Source organism: Channa argus, chromosome 5 (assembly GCF_033026475.1).
Source record: "Channa argus isolate prfri chromosome 5, Channa argus male v1.0, whole genome shotgun sequence".
NCBI lineage: Eukaryota > Metazoa > Chordata > Actinopteri > Anabantiformes > Channidae > Channa > Channa argus.
Window position 1 is genome coordinate 3,206,463 of NC_090201.1, and position 19,408 is coordinate 3,225,870.

At 38.8% G+C, this 19,408-nt stretch overlaps 1 protein-coding gene across 2 annotated transcripts in view; it reads right to left on the reverse strand.

Annotated features, from left to right (window-relative positions):
* Positions 1 to 19,408, reverse strand: part of ptprga (protein tyrosine phosphatase receptor type Ga) — a 451,880-nt gene that overhangs the window by 87,872 nt on the left and 344,600 nt on the right. For both annotated transcript variants that reach the window (XM_067504881.1, XM_067504880.1), the window contains exon 7: positions 4,760 to 4,917. In XM_067504881.1, coding sequence (XP_067360982.1) covers positions 4,760 to 4,917 — 158 coding nt within the window. The remainder of the gene's footprint in view (positions 1 to 4,759; positions 4,918 to 19,408) is intronic.

The following is a 19,408-nucleotide window of genomic DNA, read 5'->3' on the forward strand; positions in this document are numbered from 1 at the left end:
TTGAGAGATTAATTGATACTTCAAATAATTGCCAGTTGCAGCTGCAGCGCTCTCACTGGTTGTCTGGGTAAGACTGTGTAGGAAGGAGTCAGTAATTTTTTTTTTTTACTGTTTCATTTAATGCCCCTGCTGCTTTTAAGAGGTACAGCATGAGAACATCACCTTCTGTTTGGCTTTCTGTCTCCCTGCCTCTGCTGCCTTCTCCATCATTCGTTACGACGTCTCCTCTGTGCCTGCTTTATATTGACCTGTTCTTCTAACTTCAAGGTGTAGAGGCCAATACTTCAGGCACATTTGGCTTGCACCACTGCTGCTCTTAAGCAAACTCATTGGGTCTGCCAAGTGTTCTTCAGACTGGGGAAGGAAGATAAGAGCTAAATACTTTATTCCAACGCATCCTTTTCTTCTTTCACACACTGGACTTGCTTGAGCTGTTCTTCTGTTTATAATGACTGCCTCTTATTTTAGTTCATCACCATTTTCATTCAGATGTAGATATTTAGTAATAGTCTGGTTCTGCATCAAATTGATCTATTTTTAGTAATTTAGTGTTACGAAAAATTCCTGGCAATTACCTAAACACAATACAATCAAAATACAGTCATTGCTGAAAAAATACAACCACCTGCTTTATGTTTTCATTGTAACTTTCAACCCTCTTTTGCAGTAGTGTAGCTTGTGAGAAAAAACTTTAATAGAAGAGTTTAAATAGACAAAGAATTTCTTTTTCGGTCATGTTCTCAAAACAAATTTAGCGTAAGACTTAGTGACAGGTCAGCGACAAACAGGTCAGCTTTGTCATTGTCACACTGACCTCTAATTTAGACATATGTGCGCGTGTATGTTGAAAGCAAAAAAGTAAATGTAAGAACTGGTGTATGTGTGCAAGGGTGTGTTTTTTGTGTGTGGTATATGCTATTGAAGACCCACGGGACAAGTGAAAAAATAAATTGAATTTAGTAATAATAATTAAAGACTTTAGAGCAGGTAAACAAAAAATCAGCCACCTCTGTAATTTGTAAGTTCCATTAAAGTTTGTTTTTTTAATATATATTTGGGCAGGCTAATCAGCTGTTCCATGGCCAGATGTTGTTGTTTTTTTGTTTGTTTGTTTGTTTGTTTCTTTTTTGTCTTTAGGTGACTTAATTTTTTTCCAATGTTTCCAATGCTTCAATATTTGTTATTTTCTCGGTCATTGTTTTAGTTCTCGGTTATATCTTTCTTGGTATCCACTCCCCTGGGTTATCTTTAGGTTTCTGTGTTTTTGTTTAACGGTTTGGTTGTTAATGTCATTGTCTCGGGTTTTTAGTGACCTCCTATTCCTTCCACGTTTATCTCCTATTCCGCCCTCGTTAATTTCCTAGTGCCTCGTTTCGAGTTATTTCCTTGTTTTGTAGCATTCCCTCAGAGTTTGTGTCCGTTTGTTCTCCGTTATTGGAGCGAGTTTTCGTTGTTTATCCCTATCTTTTATAATTCTAAATGAAGCTCAATCTTCTCACCGAACCCCCCTCTTGCCTTGTTGCTCTTGGGTACACTTTAAAAACTAATCCTGGCCCATGTATTCGTGAACCATGATGGAGGTGGTGTTATGGTGTGGACATGCAAGGAACTGGTTCTCTCCTATCTATCAACAATATCACTGCAGGCAAAAGCAGCTGTAGTTTTAGCTTAATGCCAAATCATGCTTTGCAAATGCTCTTGAATGCCCAGATTGAATTTGTATATTTTTGGTAATTCTGAAGAATCTGAATCAGTAGGATTATATTGTACTATAATATGGCCCTAACAAGTTAGATAAAATGCATCTATCAGCAGCAATCACACGCTCTGATAATTCAGTTTGTGATTGTATTTATCTCAGTCACACCTCTTAACAAATCAAACAAATCAATTACTCATCTTCTCATTGAGTGAATTCAATATGTGCTGATTTCAAGTAAAGTTGGTGAGCTTGATGTGCAAATTTGTGTTGACTCTCAGCAAACTGCCTTGACAGTGTTAAGCACTAAATGAACAAAGATAACCTCACAGTCCACAGTTTAAAATGAGCTTTCCTCCCTACATCCACTTCACTACAAACTTAACTAGCTACTGCTCACCCTGTTAGCAATGCTTTCACTAACCTCCTAGCAGGACGTGTAAATTGTGCGGTTTCATTATTAGCTGTGAATAGACACTAACACGTGAGCTAACATTTGTTTTTGTAGGGAAATCAAATTTCCACTTACAGCAGCATTAGAAAATATCTGAGAATTGTCAGAACAGAGGATGTGCTGCTGCTGACACCAAGAAGAAAACTAATTACTCTGGACAAACTTGGATGTGTACACAGCAGAAGCAGCTCAGGTTTAACACAGCATTAAATAGGTGCAGTGATAGACAGCTTTATCCACAGTGATTTAAATATGGGGAAGGAAAATGTCTAGTGTCTGCTGGCAGTATGTGTGTGCTGCCCCGTCGTGCTGCCAATGACGCCGGGTCATCCCATGAAAAACAAACTGAGCTACTCTCACAGATATTTAGACTTTCAGTGAATTGACAGGTGGCAACAAACTGATAGGAGAATAAACTCAGGGGAGGCAAAAGAGTTTACACTAGTTTAATATGTATTTGCATTTAAGCATGATATTCTTACTTTTTTAACTGCCCAGTTAAAGACAAAGGTTTGAGGATTTTGTATAAGAAACTTCGGCACTATAACATAATCCCAACACAGGACCCCGAAGGACATTCACATTTTGAAAGTTGGCTTGCTTGAAAAAAGTACTTTAAAATCAAGTACGTACCACAAATCAGTACCTGAAATGATTAAAAAACCCAGTCCCCAGTCTCAGGTTGACTGATACAGATCAGAAAAAATAGGAATAAAAAACCACAGATTCAACCCAAGCCAAACTATGCATGAAATCAGTCTTAAATCCATATTTTTCTGCACGTTTCTTCTTACTTCTTCACTGTCTTCAAAAAGCAGAGTGGAATGCTTCTGCTGCAAAAGGGACATACGATAACATAGTTACTACTTACTTATGTCTGCATTGGTTGGCTGCCTGTCTTGGAGCATTTGTACCTACTTCTCCTTGTCTTTTGGTATATAATGTAGGACAGCATTAGATACCTTTAATGGAGAGCATACCTGCTAACAAGATTGCCATTGTCTGAAATATCCCTGGTAAGTTTTGGTAGCCTATACACTGCACCATTCACATGTACAACCAGGCCAGGCTGAATTTGTGACTTTTAAAGAGTGGAAACATTGTGATTGCTAATGTTATCAGGGATACAGCTTCCATCCCCTGTGAGGCTGAGGTGTGCACATATTATCCCCATGAAAAGCTCAAGATTGTGCGCTCACATTATTTATTTTTCCAAAGAGGGTTAACGTGGCTACTGCTACTACTACACCACAGCTTGATAATAGCATTACCTGGGGCTCTCGCCCATGATTCACGTGACAAAGTATATGGGCTGGGAATACGGTGAAAGATACTGAGATTTACTGTGACAGATGTGTATTGTATTGTGTATGTATTGAATCACAGCTAATCACAGTCAGCTGTGGTGGTTGATGCATCTAGAATCCTCACTTTTTACCAAAAATGATTTTGAAGTCCTTAAGTAAGGTTTAAACCTGTAGGAAACGCCACTCCAGATCATTTTAGAGCCACAGCATGTCCATGTTTTTCCACAAGCAAAAAAACATATCAAGATCCATGAACAAGACTCATTCTAAAAAAAAACTTGTGCAGCTCATGGTGAGAGAACAAAGTCTGAACCTAATTCGGAGACACAAAGTACCACAGAGTTCATGGTAAACACATGCTGCAGTAGGTGTGTGAGTCATAATGAAGTTCTCAGAAAGGTGATAATTGGCCCCCTCATTCATTTTAAGTAGGGTGGCCAAAACCTACCTAAAAAAAAAACTACCTCTTTTTATGATCCACCTCAGCACAACTACTCACTATGAACTCAACAAACAGAGAATAGAATTATAACCTTTCTGACAGTTTGAACCAAAAAACTGAGAAATTATAAGATTGTAACAGTAGAACATTTTCACTTTAAACACAGAGAAATACAGGATTTAAATTGGGTTTAAATGTTGACAAAAATAAAAAATAAAAAATAAAAAAAGGATTAAGGTTAGTAAAAATGTCTTGATTTGCCTTAAAAACCTATACTTCCGGAGTGTGAAATCTCGTGTGACATCGTGTGTGTAATGTAGGCCACTTGACTGGTTCCAAAAACAATAGAATAGAATAATTTCACACCAGATTTCCCTGTCTTTCTGTGTTAGGAGATCAATCCACCACCCCAACCTCCTGCAGACAAGCACTTCAGTGTCTAAATACTAAGTGACAGTCTTACAACCCCCAGATGTTGCCAAACAGTAATATGTAACTGTACATATGAGCCATTCAGTCGTATTTGACATGAGGACGTCTCCAGAGATTTAAAGTTTTGAGAGTACGGTAGGAGCACACACCTGACAACGGAGTAAACTGTGGACACCACAACGAATTACTGGTAAAAACAAAACAAATTTTATGTTCTTGAACCAAAACCAATGAGGTGCTAACCTTTTGTACTGATCATGGCATCACCTACCATAGAGAATGGAGATAAAATAACTTTGTAATAAGATGCTAACGTCAGGTAAAGCTGTGGTAACTTAGTCCCTTAGTTGGGACGTCATTGGTCACAAATGTAAATTGTAAATAATAAAGGTTGTTTTTGTTTTTGTGTAACATGTGTTCCTTACCTGTTTGTATGAGACGTAGATGGGTCTGCTGAAGATGATCCACTCCACCACCTTACTGCAGGGAGGAGTGGTCAGAGAGCCTGTGTAGCGGTAGTAACTTCCTAACGAGGACGGCAGCAGGTCCTTCAGCACAAACGGCTCCAGGAAGGTCTCTTTCTCTATATAAGAGAGGACAGAACGGAGAGTTCAGATCAATGCAACATCTACCAACTACAGTGACCAGGTTTTCTGGAGCACATCCAAGTGCTACTGTTTTGTAGGGCTTGGGTTTATGTTATTGATTCCATTTGTATTGTGTTTGCCTCACTTAGTGTTCCCCCTATTGACAGATGTAATTATACTAAACACCTATAATTATTCCTCTTTTATTGCTGGATTGAAATCACAAACAATGCTACAAAAGAATTGAGCCCAGAAATTTGCACACAACATCATTTGTACGAAACACTGGTGTCTGAAATGTAAATAAATTTTACTTTCAGTGTCATAAAGACACCTATTGTCATACAGTGCATCCGGAAAGCACCTAACTTTTTCCACATTTTATTATGTTACAGCCTTATTCCAAAATGGATCATATTCATTATTTTCCTCAAAGTTCTACAGACAACACCCCACAAGGACACTGTAAAAGAAGTTTGTTTGAATTCTATGCAAAGTTATTTAAAAAAAAAATATATGTCTATAAGTATGCGCTACCTTTGCCATGACACTCAAAATTGAGCACTGGTGCATTCTGTTTCCAACGACCATCCTTGAGATGTTTCTACAACTCAGTCTACCTATGGGAAATTCAGTTGATTGGACATGAGTTGGAAAAGCATACACCTGTCTATATAAGGTCCCACAGCTAACAGTGCATGTCAGAGCACAAACTAAGCCATGAAGACCAAGGAATTGTCTGGAGACCTCTGAGACAGTAGTGTATCAACGCACAGATCTTGGGAAGGGTATAGAAAATTTTCTACAGCGTTGAAGGTCCAATGAGCACAGGCCTGTATGGTAAAGTTGCCAGATGGAAACCACTCCTCACTAAAAGGCACATGACAGCAGCCTGCCTAAAGGATTCTCAGACCATGACAAACAAAATTCTCTGGTCTCATAAAACCAAGACTGAACTCTTTGGCCTGAATGCCAAGTGTCGTGTCTGGAGGAAACCAGGCACCGCTCACCAACCGGCCAATACCATCCCTACAGTAAAGCCTGGTGGTGGCAGCATCATGCTGTGGGGATGCTTTTTAGCAGCAGGAACTGGAAACTAGTCAGGATTGAGGGAAAGATGAATGCAGCAATATACAGAGACATCCTTGATGAAAACCTGTTCTAGAGCACTCTGGACCTCAGACTGGGGCAACAGTTCATCCTTCAACAGAACAACGGCCCTAAGCAAAAAGCCAAGATAACAAAGAAGTGGCTACGGGGCAACTCAGTTAATGTCCTTGAGTGGCCCGGCCAAAGGCCAAACTTGAACTCGACTGAGCATCTTTGGAGAGGTCTGAAAATGGCTGTGCACCAAACCTTTCCATCCAACCTTATGGAATGTGAGAGGTACTGCAAAGAAGAATGGGAGAAACTGCCCAAAAATAATTGTGCCATGCTTGTAGACTTAAGGCTGTAATTGGTGCTAAAGGTGCTTCAACAAAGTATTAAGTAAAGGCGGTGAATCTTTATGTATGTAATTTTGTTTTGGTTTTTATTTTTATTACATTTTTTACATTATCATTATGGGTTATTTGTTAAAATTTTGAGGAAAATACTGCATGCACTGTACTGTAGTTATTAAGAGTGAGACATCTAGGAAATTGGTGAAATCTAGTGGCCATAGTAAATGTTACAGACACCATATTTAATAATTAAGTCTTTGTAGGGAAGAGTTTGGGGAGGATGGGTGCTTGACAAAATCTGTTTGTGTGCCAAAACTAAATCCCATTGTAACACACATTATCATATGATAATAGCCTACTCAGTCTACTAGCATGTGGAGCAGGTAGCTACTGGCCTGTTGCTATGGTGTTAATAGAAAAAGATAACAACCTGAAAGGTGTGATAACACCAAAAGTGGATGATTTCACTCATGGAGCTTAATTCTAAAAAGTAGTACTAGAGCATGTGATTCAGAAATTGCTGGGTTCACCACACCCACCCAGATTTCACCCAGATTTAGACATTTTCCTTATTGCATCTCACATTATGTTCTAAAAACAGAATCCTACAAATTCTATACATCACCTCTTAATGGCTATTAAGGTAAGATTTCTCTTCTAATTCATAACTGTTCCTAATGTTGTAACATTTAGACTCCAATAGGCTGTTTTCAGATAAGCATTGCAGTAATTCTTTGAAATTTTGTAACTATAAAAAAAATTATATAATATATATATATATATATATATATATATATATTTTATCAAACTTATCACTCATCTGCCTGAGTACAATGTGAGAGGAAAAATAAGGCTTTGTGGATGAGAAGAGCAGATGGAGAGAGAGAATAATGCCTGACAAGAGGAGGGAGGAGTTGTCACCAGAGGAGAGAAGAAGAAGGAGGAAGTGAAATGTGAAGCAGAGGGAAATGTGGGGATGGAGGGGCTGAAAGAAGAAAAATAGGAAACCAGCAACAAAAAAAGAGGAATGGTGATAAGAGATGAGAGGGAGGGGAGGAGGGGAAGGCGTTGAATCCACTGTTCCAATGAAAACGCGTGAGAAAGGAGGATGACAGCAGTGGAAATCAAGGGTGAGGGAGTGTGTACAGGAGACTGGAACATGAGGCTGATGCATGCAGTGGGGTCGGCCACTTGACAGGAGTGATGGTGGCAGAATGGAAGATGTCTTTATTGGCGACAGATAGAACCCTAGCCTTACTTCTACTTCCTCCAAATCCCCCATCTCCTCTTCCTCTTCAGCCTCCTGCTGACAAGCCTCTTGTCCCACTGGCTAAGCAATCCTAACTTCAGAGATATATTCAGCTCTACTGAATCATTGGGTAGGGAATTGTGGGGTGTATTTGGAAATGGAAATTGATGGGAAAGACTTTTGAATTATTATAAATCATACACATCCTCCTGTAAGCACAGAACTCAGGGAACTAACAGGTCCTCCAACTTAAACGCCCAAAGAGTCTTTGTACCTAGGGATGAATAAACCATTTAAGGAAACAGTGCTGTCAAATATGGAAGTAGACACAACAACATGGCGCATACCCAGCCCGCTTTCATTCCAGAGGCGCCGCTTTTTTACGGTCCGTTTGCATCTGTAACTGACGCCCTGAGCTTTCAGTTTAGTCAGTTAGAAACCCTGGTGCGTCAGTATTGTACACCTAAATCAATGACGAAAAAGAGAAAAAGTGTAATAGGGAGGTGGATGGTCATGGGTGACTGGGGTTCAACTCTAGTGTGAGACACTGTGCGCTTTATTGATGATTATTTCACAACATGGCGCATGTGGTTACTATATTTAGGAAGCACGTGTGTGCCATTGACAGTGTTTGTAGCCTTTTGTTTTAACCAACTTCTAACTTATCTTGCCTAATCCTAACCATTGTTGATTCTTAACGAAATGTTGCCCTGAAGTTGTTTTCCCTAACCCTAAAGTAGTTTTTTTTGTGTATATAAAGTCGTTCTTGTGCCGTCATAAGTTGATGCTCCTGTCCAATACTGAAGCCAAAGTGCAGCTGCAGCGTCAAAACCAGACACAATTGTTCCAAAGGCGTAAAATAGTGGCGCCCCTGGAGTATAAAATAAAACGCCAAAGGGCACCTCTGGCATCAAAATGATACGCCAAAGGATGTACAAAGCAGCAAAATTTGATGCCTTAGGAAGCGTCAATATCCGATGTTGTAGGATGAGAACGTGTTGACATACCATTTGTTACAATGGAGCCAAAATAATGCTAGTTTCACGCTCAGTTTTTGGCACCAATCACCAGACTATGCAGGATTTATGAAAAAGAAGAACAACCTTTATTGTCATTGAGCCCATACACATATTTCACACACATGTTACAATAAAATTCGTTCTCTGCATTTGACCCATGCCCTGGGGGAGCAATGGACAGCCACAGCAGGGAGCACCTGGGGTGCTGGCACTGAGCATCTTTCTCAGGGACAAACCTGGCGGGTCGGCCAGGATTTGATCCTGCTGCTCAACCCATTGAGCAACCAGGCTGCCAGGTTTAAATGTGCAAACCTAACACAAAAACATCAGGGGTGGGTTAGGTTAGGTTAAGGAACTAAATTAATATGTTAGGGCTATTTAAAAAAAAAGGATCCTGCCTTTTTAAATCTGTTTGGTATAAACATCATGTCACGTTACACTTGATATTACAGTTGTCTCACACTGGACTTCAACCCAAGTCTCGGGAGTGAAGGTCCTATGTGCTCCGAACCATCCATCATCCCAACCTGCTTCCTGACAGACTTTAAAGGCTCTGAACTCATTTGCGTAAGACTGCCTCTCCACCCCAACCCAAAACTTTGAGCACCAGCCACCACAGTTTTATACAGCTCTTTAAAAAAGTAGGAAGTATTATTGTGATGAGCTTGTGCAGTGATGGTCTCTGGAGCCTTTTATCTCCCACCAGCAGAAGTGATGGTGGAGAAGGGACACAGAACACTGTCGACACAGAAGTCATTTTTCAGTATTTGTCTCGTGTGCATCTGTCAGAACCAATCAACTCCTTTTTTAACCAGTCCAACTGTCTATACAGATGTTGGACCATAAATGCAACACAAAATACAGTTTTCACATAACACAACAACAAAAGAAAAATGATGACTGTGTAAAACACATTTTACAAAGAAACTTTTACAAAACACGATGACACTTCACATAACAACATTTCAAAAAACACGGCACAAGAGAAGACACATTTCACAAAAAACATTACAAAACATAAGAACGAAAGAGAAAACATGACATTTCAGAAAGCAACAATTGAGAAACAAAAACAACAGTAAAACAGTATCCTGTAACATACAACAACATTACGGATCACAGAAAATGTTGGGTCAACCATTGTGGCCCTTAATTTGACAATATCAAAGTTAATCAAGATTTGGGTCAGTATACAGACCAATATCTAATCTCCCCTTTATTTCTAAAATCCTTGCAAAAGTAGTTGCAAAACAATTATGTGACCACCTGTACAGGAATAATTTTGTATCAAGACTTTCAGTCAGGATTTAGAGTTCATCATAGTACAGAAACAGCACTGGTAAAAGTCACCAATGATCTTCTCATGGCCTCAGATAATGGACTCGTCTCTATACTTGTTCTGTTAGATCTTAGTGCTGCATTCGATACCATTGATCATAACATTTTATTACAGAGACTGGAACATGAAATTGGGATTAAAGGAACTGCACTAGGTTGGTTTAAATCTTATCTATCTGATAGATTTCAATTTGTTCATGTTAATGATGAATCGTCCATGCACACAAAGGTTAGCTATGGAGTTCCACAAGGCTTAAATTTCCACTGCTATGCTGATAATACCCAAGTTTATTTATCTATGGAACCATATGAAAATAATCAGTTAATAAATCTTCAAGCCTACAAGACATAAAGGCCTGGATGTCCCACAATTTTTTAGTTCTAAACTGAAGTCATAGTATTTGTGCTCAAAAATCTCAGAGATATGATGTCCAACCATATTGTTACTCTAGATGGCATAAGTCTGGCCTCCAGTACTACTGCAAGGAACCTTGAAGTTTTTGACCAGGACTTGTCCTTTACTGAACATATAAAGCAAATCTCTAGAGCAGCCTTCTTCCACCTACGGAACATTGCCAAAATTAGGAGCATCCTTTCTCAAAGTGATGCCAAAAAACTAGTCCATGCATTTGTTACTTACTGGTCAGGCTCCATCATATATAGAAGATCTCATAGCACCATATCATCCCAGTAGACCACTTCGATCTCGGAATGCAGGCCTACTTGAGGTTCCCAGAATTTCCAAAGGTAGAGCCTTTAGCTATCAAGCTCCTCTCCTGTGGAACCAGGTCCCAGTTCTGATTTGGGAAGCAGACACCCTCTCTACTTTTAAGTCTAGGCTTAAAACCTTCCTCTTTGGTAAAGTTTATACTTAGTTAAAGTTATGCTGCTATAGGCTTAGACTGCTGGGGGACCCCCCTCCTCATGTCACTCTCTGCTCTACTCTCACCCCACAATTGTCACCACTGTATGTCATTAACTCTGTGTGTTGTCTCCCGTAGTTGTCTTTCTCCCTCTCTGTCCCTTTCTGCAGGTGTCCCCGGGTTTTGAAGCTGTGTGTTTTCCAGTGTGCAGCTACTGGTCCTACCAACCTGCCAGATGTTTTGTTGTTGCTTTTGTTGCTCTTTTTCTTTTCTCTCTTCACTTTCCACTCACCCCAACTGGTCAAGGCAGATAGCCGCCCACCCTGAGCCTGTTTTTTCCTCTCCACTGTTGCCTAGGGCTTACTCATTGGGGAATTGTTGGGTTCTCTCTATACATCTTTATAGTCTTGACTTTATTCTGTAAAGTGCCTTGACATGACTTTGTTGTAAATTGGCGCTATATAAATAAAGTTGATTTGAGTTGAATTGAATAAAGAGGTAAGCCTGGTTTACTTTTCTTCCTAGGAATGCTACGGTGGGACTTCAATAGGGTTGGATATATTTTGGGGCAAGAAAGTAGCAATGTAGGTTATACATTGTATGTTATATGTGATTACATCATCCAAATAACATTTACCTTTGTATACTAATGTTCACTTTGGTTCCAATCAGGAGCAAATGATATTCTCACTATTTTTACATAATCTGAAACATTGTGTTATGTGAAATGTTATGTTTTGTAATTTGTAATTATAGGCCACTGTAGCTCACATTTCATTTGAGTTTTACATGTGGAACTGCAGACAAACGCATCTGCTTAGGCTTCAATTCCAAATTCCTAAAGTTAACTTGCATAACCACAGTGAAGTTGCAGTATGCTCTGAGCACTTCCAGAATGCTCCTGACCTAGACTCTGTGCTGTACCTGAACACATGGGGCAGTGGAGCTGCTGCTGATCTGCTAATGTGCTGCTTCTGTATAGATACAGTGAAACATTAGTTGTGCCAGCATGAAGCTGTTATCCCACTGTGAGCATTTTAAGCTTTAAGCCTCCTGTGAGTCACCAGAACAGCTGTCCAGTCATCTAATTGTCCATTAGCATCCTCAGTTAGTCACTCAAGTCTTAATATTTCATTGCACAGCAAGGTAAAATCACACACTTAGCACAACGAAATATCTTTTGAGAGGCACTCAAGGATCTGAGCTTTTTATGACCGAGTGTTTGTGCTGATATTGATCTAACGCTGCTCTATTGTCATGATCAAGCTTGTTACAGTGATCCAAAGCACTGTGAAACATCTGAAAATATCATTCCAATTGAATATTTAAAAAGATAGTCAAATCACAAACTACATCTGCAGATGAAGCTCAAATCTCTTTCTATTTAAGCTTGCTCTGGCTGCAGTGGAGCTGTTTTCTGATCATGCATGCCCTTTAACATGATCACACTGCTCATCATTCGATTTCAAAATGAATAGATGTGTTACTGAACTGATTCATAGAACAGTTTTCTTACCAAAGAAACAAAAATAACTAATTTCATAGAGCAACAAAGGTAGCTTTGTGTTACCCTATACCAGCGGAACAATCTCCATGGCAACTGAGTAAATTCCATCCACCAAACAAGACTCAAAGATGTTAAGGGGTAAGAGTTAACTTTTATTCTGTAGTTGGCCAACTTAGTAAAATATCATGGTTAAAATGAACAAATGTAGAAGACATGAGGGAAATCTAACTACAGCCAATGCTGTTGTCTTTCTGTTCATAGTCTCCCACATGTTTCCCTTTGTTAAATGTAATGTAACTACTGCTCTGGAAACAGCTGCTATAACTTAAGGTATAGTCACATTTGCCTTCTGTTCAGTGAAATTGGTTCGCACTCAGTGCAGATAAGGAAGTGACAAGTGATATCACAGTTTCTATTTGGAGCCAGGGCTCCAAATAGAAACTTACAGCACAGCCATCACACAAAGTGTGTGTATTATATAGTGTGTAAAAACAATACTTTTGAATGTGTCTATAATGGTGGAATGAATCATATTAGGGAACAAAACAAAAGACTAATGGGATGACTTTGGACTGGTTTTCAGTCAGCCTCTTCATATTCCATCTGTGGTCAAAATGTACTCAGTCCCAGTAAATTGTTGCACAAACATTGCAAGTTGCAAGCTTTACTACTTTTTTCTTTCCTAGTTTTTCACACTTTTTTCTTGACAAAACCTTGTAATCTCACCTTTTATAACCACAGTTTTACCCATTAAAATATTTATACAACTTAGTGATAGTCAGGCTGTTTTTGGTGCACAAGATTCATTTTGCATGATTTCTAGACATGATGATTGTTTTTAAATAGTCCTGTTTCTCTATCACTAGTGGAAACAAGCATATGATACTGAGGAGCCAAGCTCCACATATGGCCTGTGGGAGGACACTGCACTTAAAACTCGTACTGAGAAATACATTTGCATTTTTATATGTGCATGTACATAAAATCGCCTAAGCACAGAGCATAGAGGGAATCAATGGATTTACTGTAGTGTGTCTGAGTGAATCCAGTTTATAGGCAGAATGGGAAATGGGAAGTGTACAGATGGGTGACAAATTGTAGGAAAAACCTGAATCAATAAGTAAAGAAACATAATGGATGCAGATGCTGTTTCACAGATAATACTCTTTGGCCAGTACAAAATACTGAGCAGATCCAACTCATTCTAATTTTGGATCAACAATCCAAGTGCAAACCAGCTATGAGCCTTTTAAAAAGTAATTGCACCTCAGAAAAAATAGATATTCTCCTTTTACCTTATGATGAAACATTTTTATACTGATGACAGTGGTCTGTTCCACTATGATAATGTCCCCTTTCATAGGACATGAGGGTTCACTGGATCATTTCTATGAGTATGACAAAGATATCAGTAATATGCTGTGGCACTCACAGTCACCAAATCTAAATTTTGGATGAACATCATCAGAATATTCCATTAGGGAATATCTTTTGGAAGATTGGTGTTCTATCCCTCGAGTAGAGTTTCAAAGGCTTGGAGATTCAATGTGGCAATGTGCATTAAAGTTGTTCTCTTACTGGGAAACAATATGTTGGACTTTCTTTTAATATTTCACTCGTCTGTATATGAGATTGATAAAGCTGAAGAAGCTTAGGAGGCTTAGAGATGTGGACGGTAAAAGGTTAGGATGCATTTCGTAGCTCCTATTACACAAAGGAAGGAAAGAGCAAACAGCTGAAGAGGAGCAGATTGTTTTTGGAAGACAAACACAGATACAGGCAGTAAGTAGCCAACCTGAGGCTTTGCTTTTCTTGCAGAAAATGAATGTCATTTAACATGTCTGAGAACATGATGACTTTTTTATCACAGTTTTATTGCATCCATTTTTAAATCTTCTGCCCACGCCTGGTTTGACAGCTTGAAATGAAGGAAAATAAGCACTGAGGTTAGCAACAAGGCTGGAGACTTGCCCTGAGAGATAAAAAAAAACAAAAAACTAACTGTTGGCAAGGTTTTTTTGGAATTCTAAACGCTAATTCTAAACACTTTGAAGGGTTTAATAAGACCAATGTATTCTTAGTCGGAGAGCCATTTAACACACTTATGACATGGTTTGTGATACTGATGATAGATCTGCATCATTCTAGTTCACATCGAGTGATTGTGCAGGTTTAGTGGCACTGCAAAAAGTAGTGTGGAGAAATGCTGACAGTAAGGGACAAAGAGGTCACTTTACAGCATGTTGTGGCCAAATGTTGTGCTCCTTCCTCTGTGGAATTATCACTTTCATCGCCAAAGTAAATAATAGCTAGAAACAGAATGTATGCTGCTGTGTCTCTGCACAGCTCTATATTTAGCCTTATTAGAGAAGCCCCAAATAAAGGACTTCAACATGATATCATAAAACAACTTATCTTTCAAATACACTAGTATCTTGGAGCCAACATTCCCCTGCTGCTGGCAAGACAACAACATGATGGAGCGATTGTTTTGCTTCCTGAGTATTAAACATGCCCTATCACCATCCTTGAAGGCTGGCATGAAAACAATAAGAAAGCACAGCTTGTAGCCAAAGCAGGTTGCAAAGCTCCCTAAAGAGAGATTTTCTTTTTTAGATTTTTCCACCTATGGATATTGTGTAGATCAGGGGTCAACAACTAGCTTTCCATGGGGGCCATTTTCTGTGAGGTAAACAGTTCTACAGGCCAGAAAGAGGTACAAACCCTATTTCCAGAAAAGTTGGAACATTTTCTAAAATACAAAACGCACATGTGTAAATATGTGTTAGATCAATATTAGCCCAAAAACTGTTAGGCTTCGTTTACTGTACAAAAGCACTGACCAACGTATTTGGCTTTAGTAAGTATAAGCAAATGTTAGTGTGATGGCTGCAAGACACTAGGACATAGACATATTCACATTTCCTTTTAACGACACTTTGTAATAGACACGGGATTGAGGATATTGATAGTGAGGTGGCACAATATTTCACAATTTAAAAAATGTCACAATCCTTTTTTATTTTAACATTAGAAGGTGTCAAAGGTGAAAGATGTTTTCTAAACTGACTCTTGTTGTCTCACTTCACTTGCTAATGAAGTGTCTGATTTTGAGGAAGCTTCACTGGACATTTTGGATTTTCAGCACAAAGGCAAGAAAATGGAAGCACAACTAAAGAAAGACCAAACAAAGACTATGTACAGGCTCTGTGGATGCAATGTGGTTTAGTTAGATGACAGATAAAAGCACTAACTTGCTAACTGCTAAGTTATATACAATGATATCCATAAAACACGTTACAGTCGCCTTCACCACTCCACAAAGCTACATCACTGTTACAGCCATGTTATCACCATGGTGAGCTTTGTTCTTTAAGTGCTGCAATCTTTAAATCACAGACTGTGAACATTCCCAACTGCTGCCTTTAAATATGGAAATGTGGATTTTATTACACAACAGACAACAACCAAAAAATGTAACTGTTCTAACCTTTAAATGCAATGTCCTTTGACAACATTGAAACTACAAACCGGTAGTTTGGTAACATTCTTTCAACCAGAGTTCATATATGTATGCCTCATATCAGTGAGGCTGACCACAGAATACATTTCCACTGTCTTTTAATCTAATCTTACATGAGCCTGACCATACAGTATGTGGCTATCTTCATCATGGTAGCATGACAGCATCTTGTGTAATGCTGCTTGAGGGTACAAAGGTCAGGCATCTTGATTTCAGTTGGTGATCACTGCGTATGTTGTTTTATAAAACATTACATTTACAATGCCTCCAAAAATAATTATATTATTGTTCTTATTATTGCTAACAACATCTTTTCCTTTGTGATTTCAACATTGTGAAGTTTGCAGAAAGTTGGCTCGGAGCTCTCCATGAACTTGATGAAATGGGGATTTGGACAGCCTTCAGCCTTTGCAGACTTCCTGGGAATGTGCCTGTTAAGTCCACAAATCTGTGCAAGTGCAGTGAAGTCTGGACATTTGGATTCAGCCTGAGAGTGTGTTAGCATGCTGACATTAACATTTAACTCAAGGCACTGCTGTGCCTCACTACAGCTTCACAGAACCACAAGCGTGGCTCCACAGTGTAAAGCTTGTTTTTAGTTATTCAGTTTGCACTGAGTGTTACAAATTATCGTCAGAGCCATTGTTTTGTCGGGTGTTAGGCGTAAACTGTGAGAACCAAATCTCAACACTTCTTGCTTCTTTCTCTCAATACATGTTTCTCTTGTCTGACTTTCTCACCAATATTAATAGAATAAAGAACGAGGAAAACATGGGCCTGCTACTTTGCATACCTATGTAATACATCACCACTATATAATTAATAATTAGAATAATCCCAACCATTGCATGTGGGGAATCAGCAGTTAAGCCAGGTTAGCACACTAAAAAAGTACCATATTATAATTAGTTTCAAGTAGATGAGTGGGAGAAGGTGAAAGGTCTTCAGCAAACCAGTCTGATGATAACACAAACTAAATAACAATAGTGTGAAAGTTATTAAAACAACACACTTTTCCTACTTGACCTTATTTGGCAGGGCATTACACTTTCATGCTTGGGTGAAAATGATTAATATTCCATATCAAGCAGCCCCTGTTAGCAGCCTAAAATATGCACTAGTGTCAGAATGAATTAGATGTTTGTTTGCCTCTGGGTTACAATGAGCACACAACCATTAAGCATCTATGATGAAAGAGTGTAAATACAGTAGAGCCATAACTGCTGTTTCGCTTATTTCTAAACTTCCTGGACAGTGGTGCTGTGAGGTTGTTAGAGAAGTCATACAGGGACAGCGAGGTTTACTTATTCAGTTTTTTTCTTTTTTTTTTCTTTTTTTTTTACAAGGCTTAGATTTTTCAGTTTCTAAATCTTGGAGTGTTCAAAGGCAGTTACAAGAATAAAAGAACGAGGGACTCATTTATCTGCACTGCAGTTAGATTGCTTCATTTGCACATGAAATGAGGTGGCATTTTATGCCTGGATGAGAACTTTGTATTTTGCAGTGATAAGTGGATTTTTACTGCAAAACACTAAGCACTCTCTACCCAGTCTTATCAACAGATGGGAAGTGTTACAATTTATTGCCAGGACATATTTGAATTTTATGTCATGTTGTAGTTTCTTTTTTTTATTGTGTGTTCCTATTGTAAAACATTGGACAATAATGTTTGAATTAATTTGGTTGTTTTACGGTCATGAATTATAGTTCTCCCAGTGGTAGATTATTAGCCACTGCAACAGTTTAGTAGAAAGACGTGTTTGTTCAATCATATTTCAGTGCTACATTTTCTAATTGTCCATAGTCAATGAGAACATTCTAATGTGCAAACACGATGTCTCAGTATGTGTTTCTCAACTGTTCCATTGTACATTAAAAGATGCAAAGGCAGAGGCTCGTATATTGTCACTTGAGGTGTCACCACTGTGGCAGTGTGAAAAAAGTGCATTCATTGTTTTTGAGTTAGATGAAAATTATCAATGAACATTCAGTGTAGGTAAGAGCAAGTAACGGGAGCCAGTAAGGCTAGATCTGCATAAAACAGGAAGCATGAATAAAACAGCAAACTGTTCTATTCTAGTATATTTTAATCCACACAGACACACCACATAAATCTATAAACAAGGCTGCACGTTTACGTGGAGTGCACATTAACCACGGTGGCTCTCAGTGTGTTTGGTGTAGTTCATGTCAAAGTGTTGGTAAAAACAATATCTGGTGGAGTTGATGATTATTTAGAGCAACAAAACAATGGGGACAAAAGTGACAGGAATGCCATCTAATACAATTAACTTTTTTTTTCTTCAATGTGTAGTACTTACGTTCACTGCCCCTAGCAGCTACAGCATGGCATGAAGATAGAGTCGGTTCTTCACTGCTGATGGGGTGTGGAATTATAAGACCTTGGTTAAGCTTAGTGGAAGGTAGTGGTTGTGTTTTACATTGTTTCTAAAGTTATTATTAACATTTTCTATATTAAACCCAAACCACTTTTTTTTTCTTTAACTATGGCTTTAAATACTTTAATAACACTGTAGTCAGACAAACTGTTAGTTGCACTGTAAAATCTCAACATATGGCAGAAAAGAAATTAAGAAATAAATTTTACTTAAAATGTTTAGTACCAACATTTTCAATTTGCCATTTATGTAAATTAGCAATATATCCTCATGATGTAGTAATATAGTAAATGTAATCGGGTTGTGGTTCTGTTGCGTACAATATCTATCTGAGATTGCAGTTTACTTGTGTAGAAACACCAGGTGGTAATAATGTTGTGGCTGATATATTCACACTTCAGCACTGTGTTTTGTCCTTTTTATGTCTGTGCTCCCGCTGCTCTGATGTTACAGTGCTGAAATGAAGCCCTTCCTTCTCGCCGGCACAAATTACAAGTCCATTAATTCACTATCTCACTCACTGCAAGGAGTCTCTGCTGACTTGGTGCTCTGCGACCCTGATTGGCAATTAATTTTTAAAGGGTGTACATGGCTTATGGTGATTTCCACTGATATGAGGTACCATGTAAACCCTGTGGCACTTTTGTAGGAATTCCAAGAAGTGAAATTCTGCGTTCACATATCCATATCCCCCATATTTCCTTTTGTCTCCACTACTGTAAAACCATGTCGTCAATTCTTTTACTGATGGGGCTTAATCCCGAAGTGCTCTCCTTTACATCCAACCACGGTTCTCTGCCTTCATGTTAAGCTTCTTTTTCATCTTCTCTTCAATAGGATTCTCGCAAATTTGAGGAAGACACATGTAATAATCTTCTGTTCACTCATGTTGTGTTTTAGAGGATTTTATTAACAGCCTCGTTATTTTAGCAAATAGTTGGGCGGATTTGGCACGCCAGATTATTTTAGGGTGACCACTTTGGAATTGTGAGTATGGTGTTGGAGGTATTTACTTAGCATTCCATCAGACCTCCTGGTGCATCTGCAGCTCAAACACACCATCTCCAGCCGTGTTGTGCATTTTGTCATTTTGGGGATAACTCCTAAAAGGCCTACTGTTCTAAAAACGCTGAATGAGAGTCTCCCG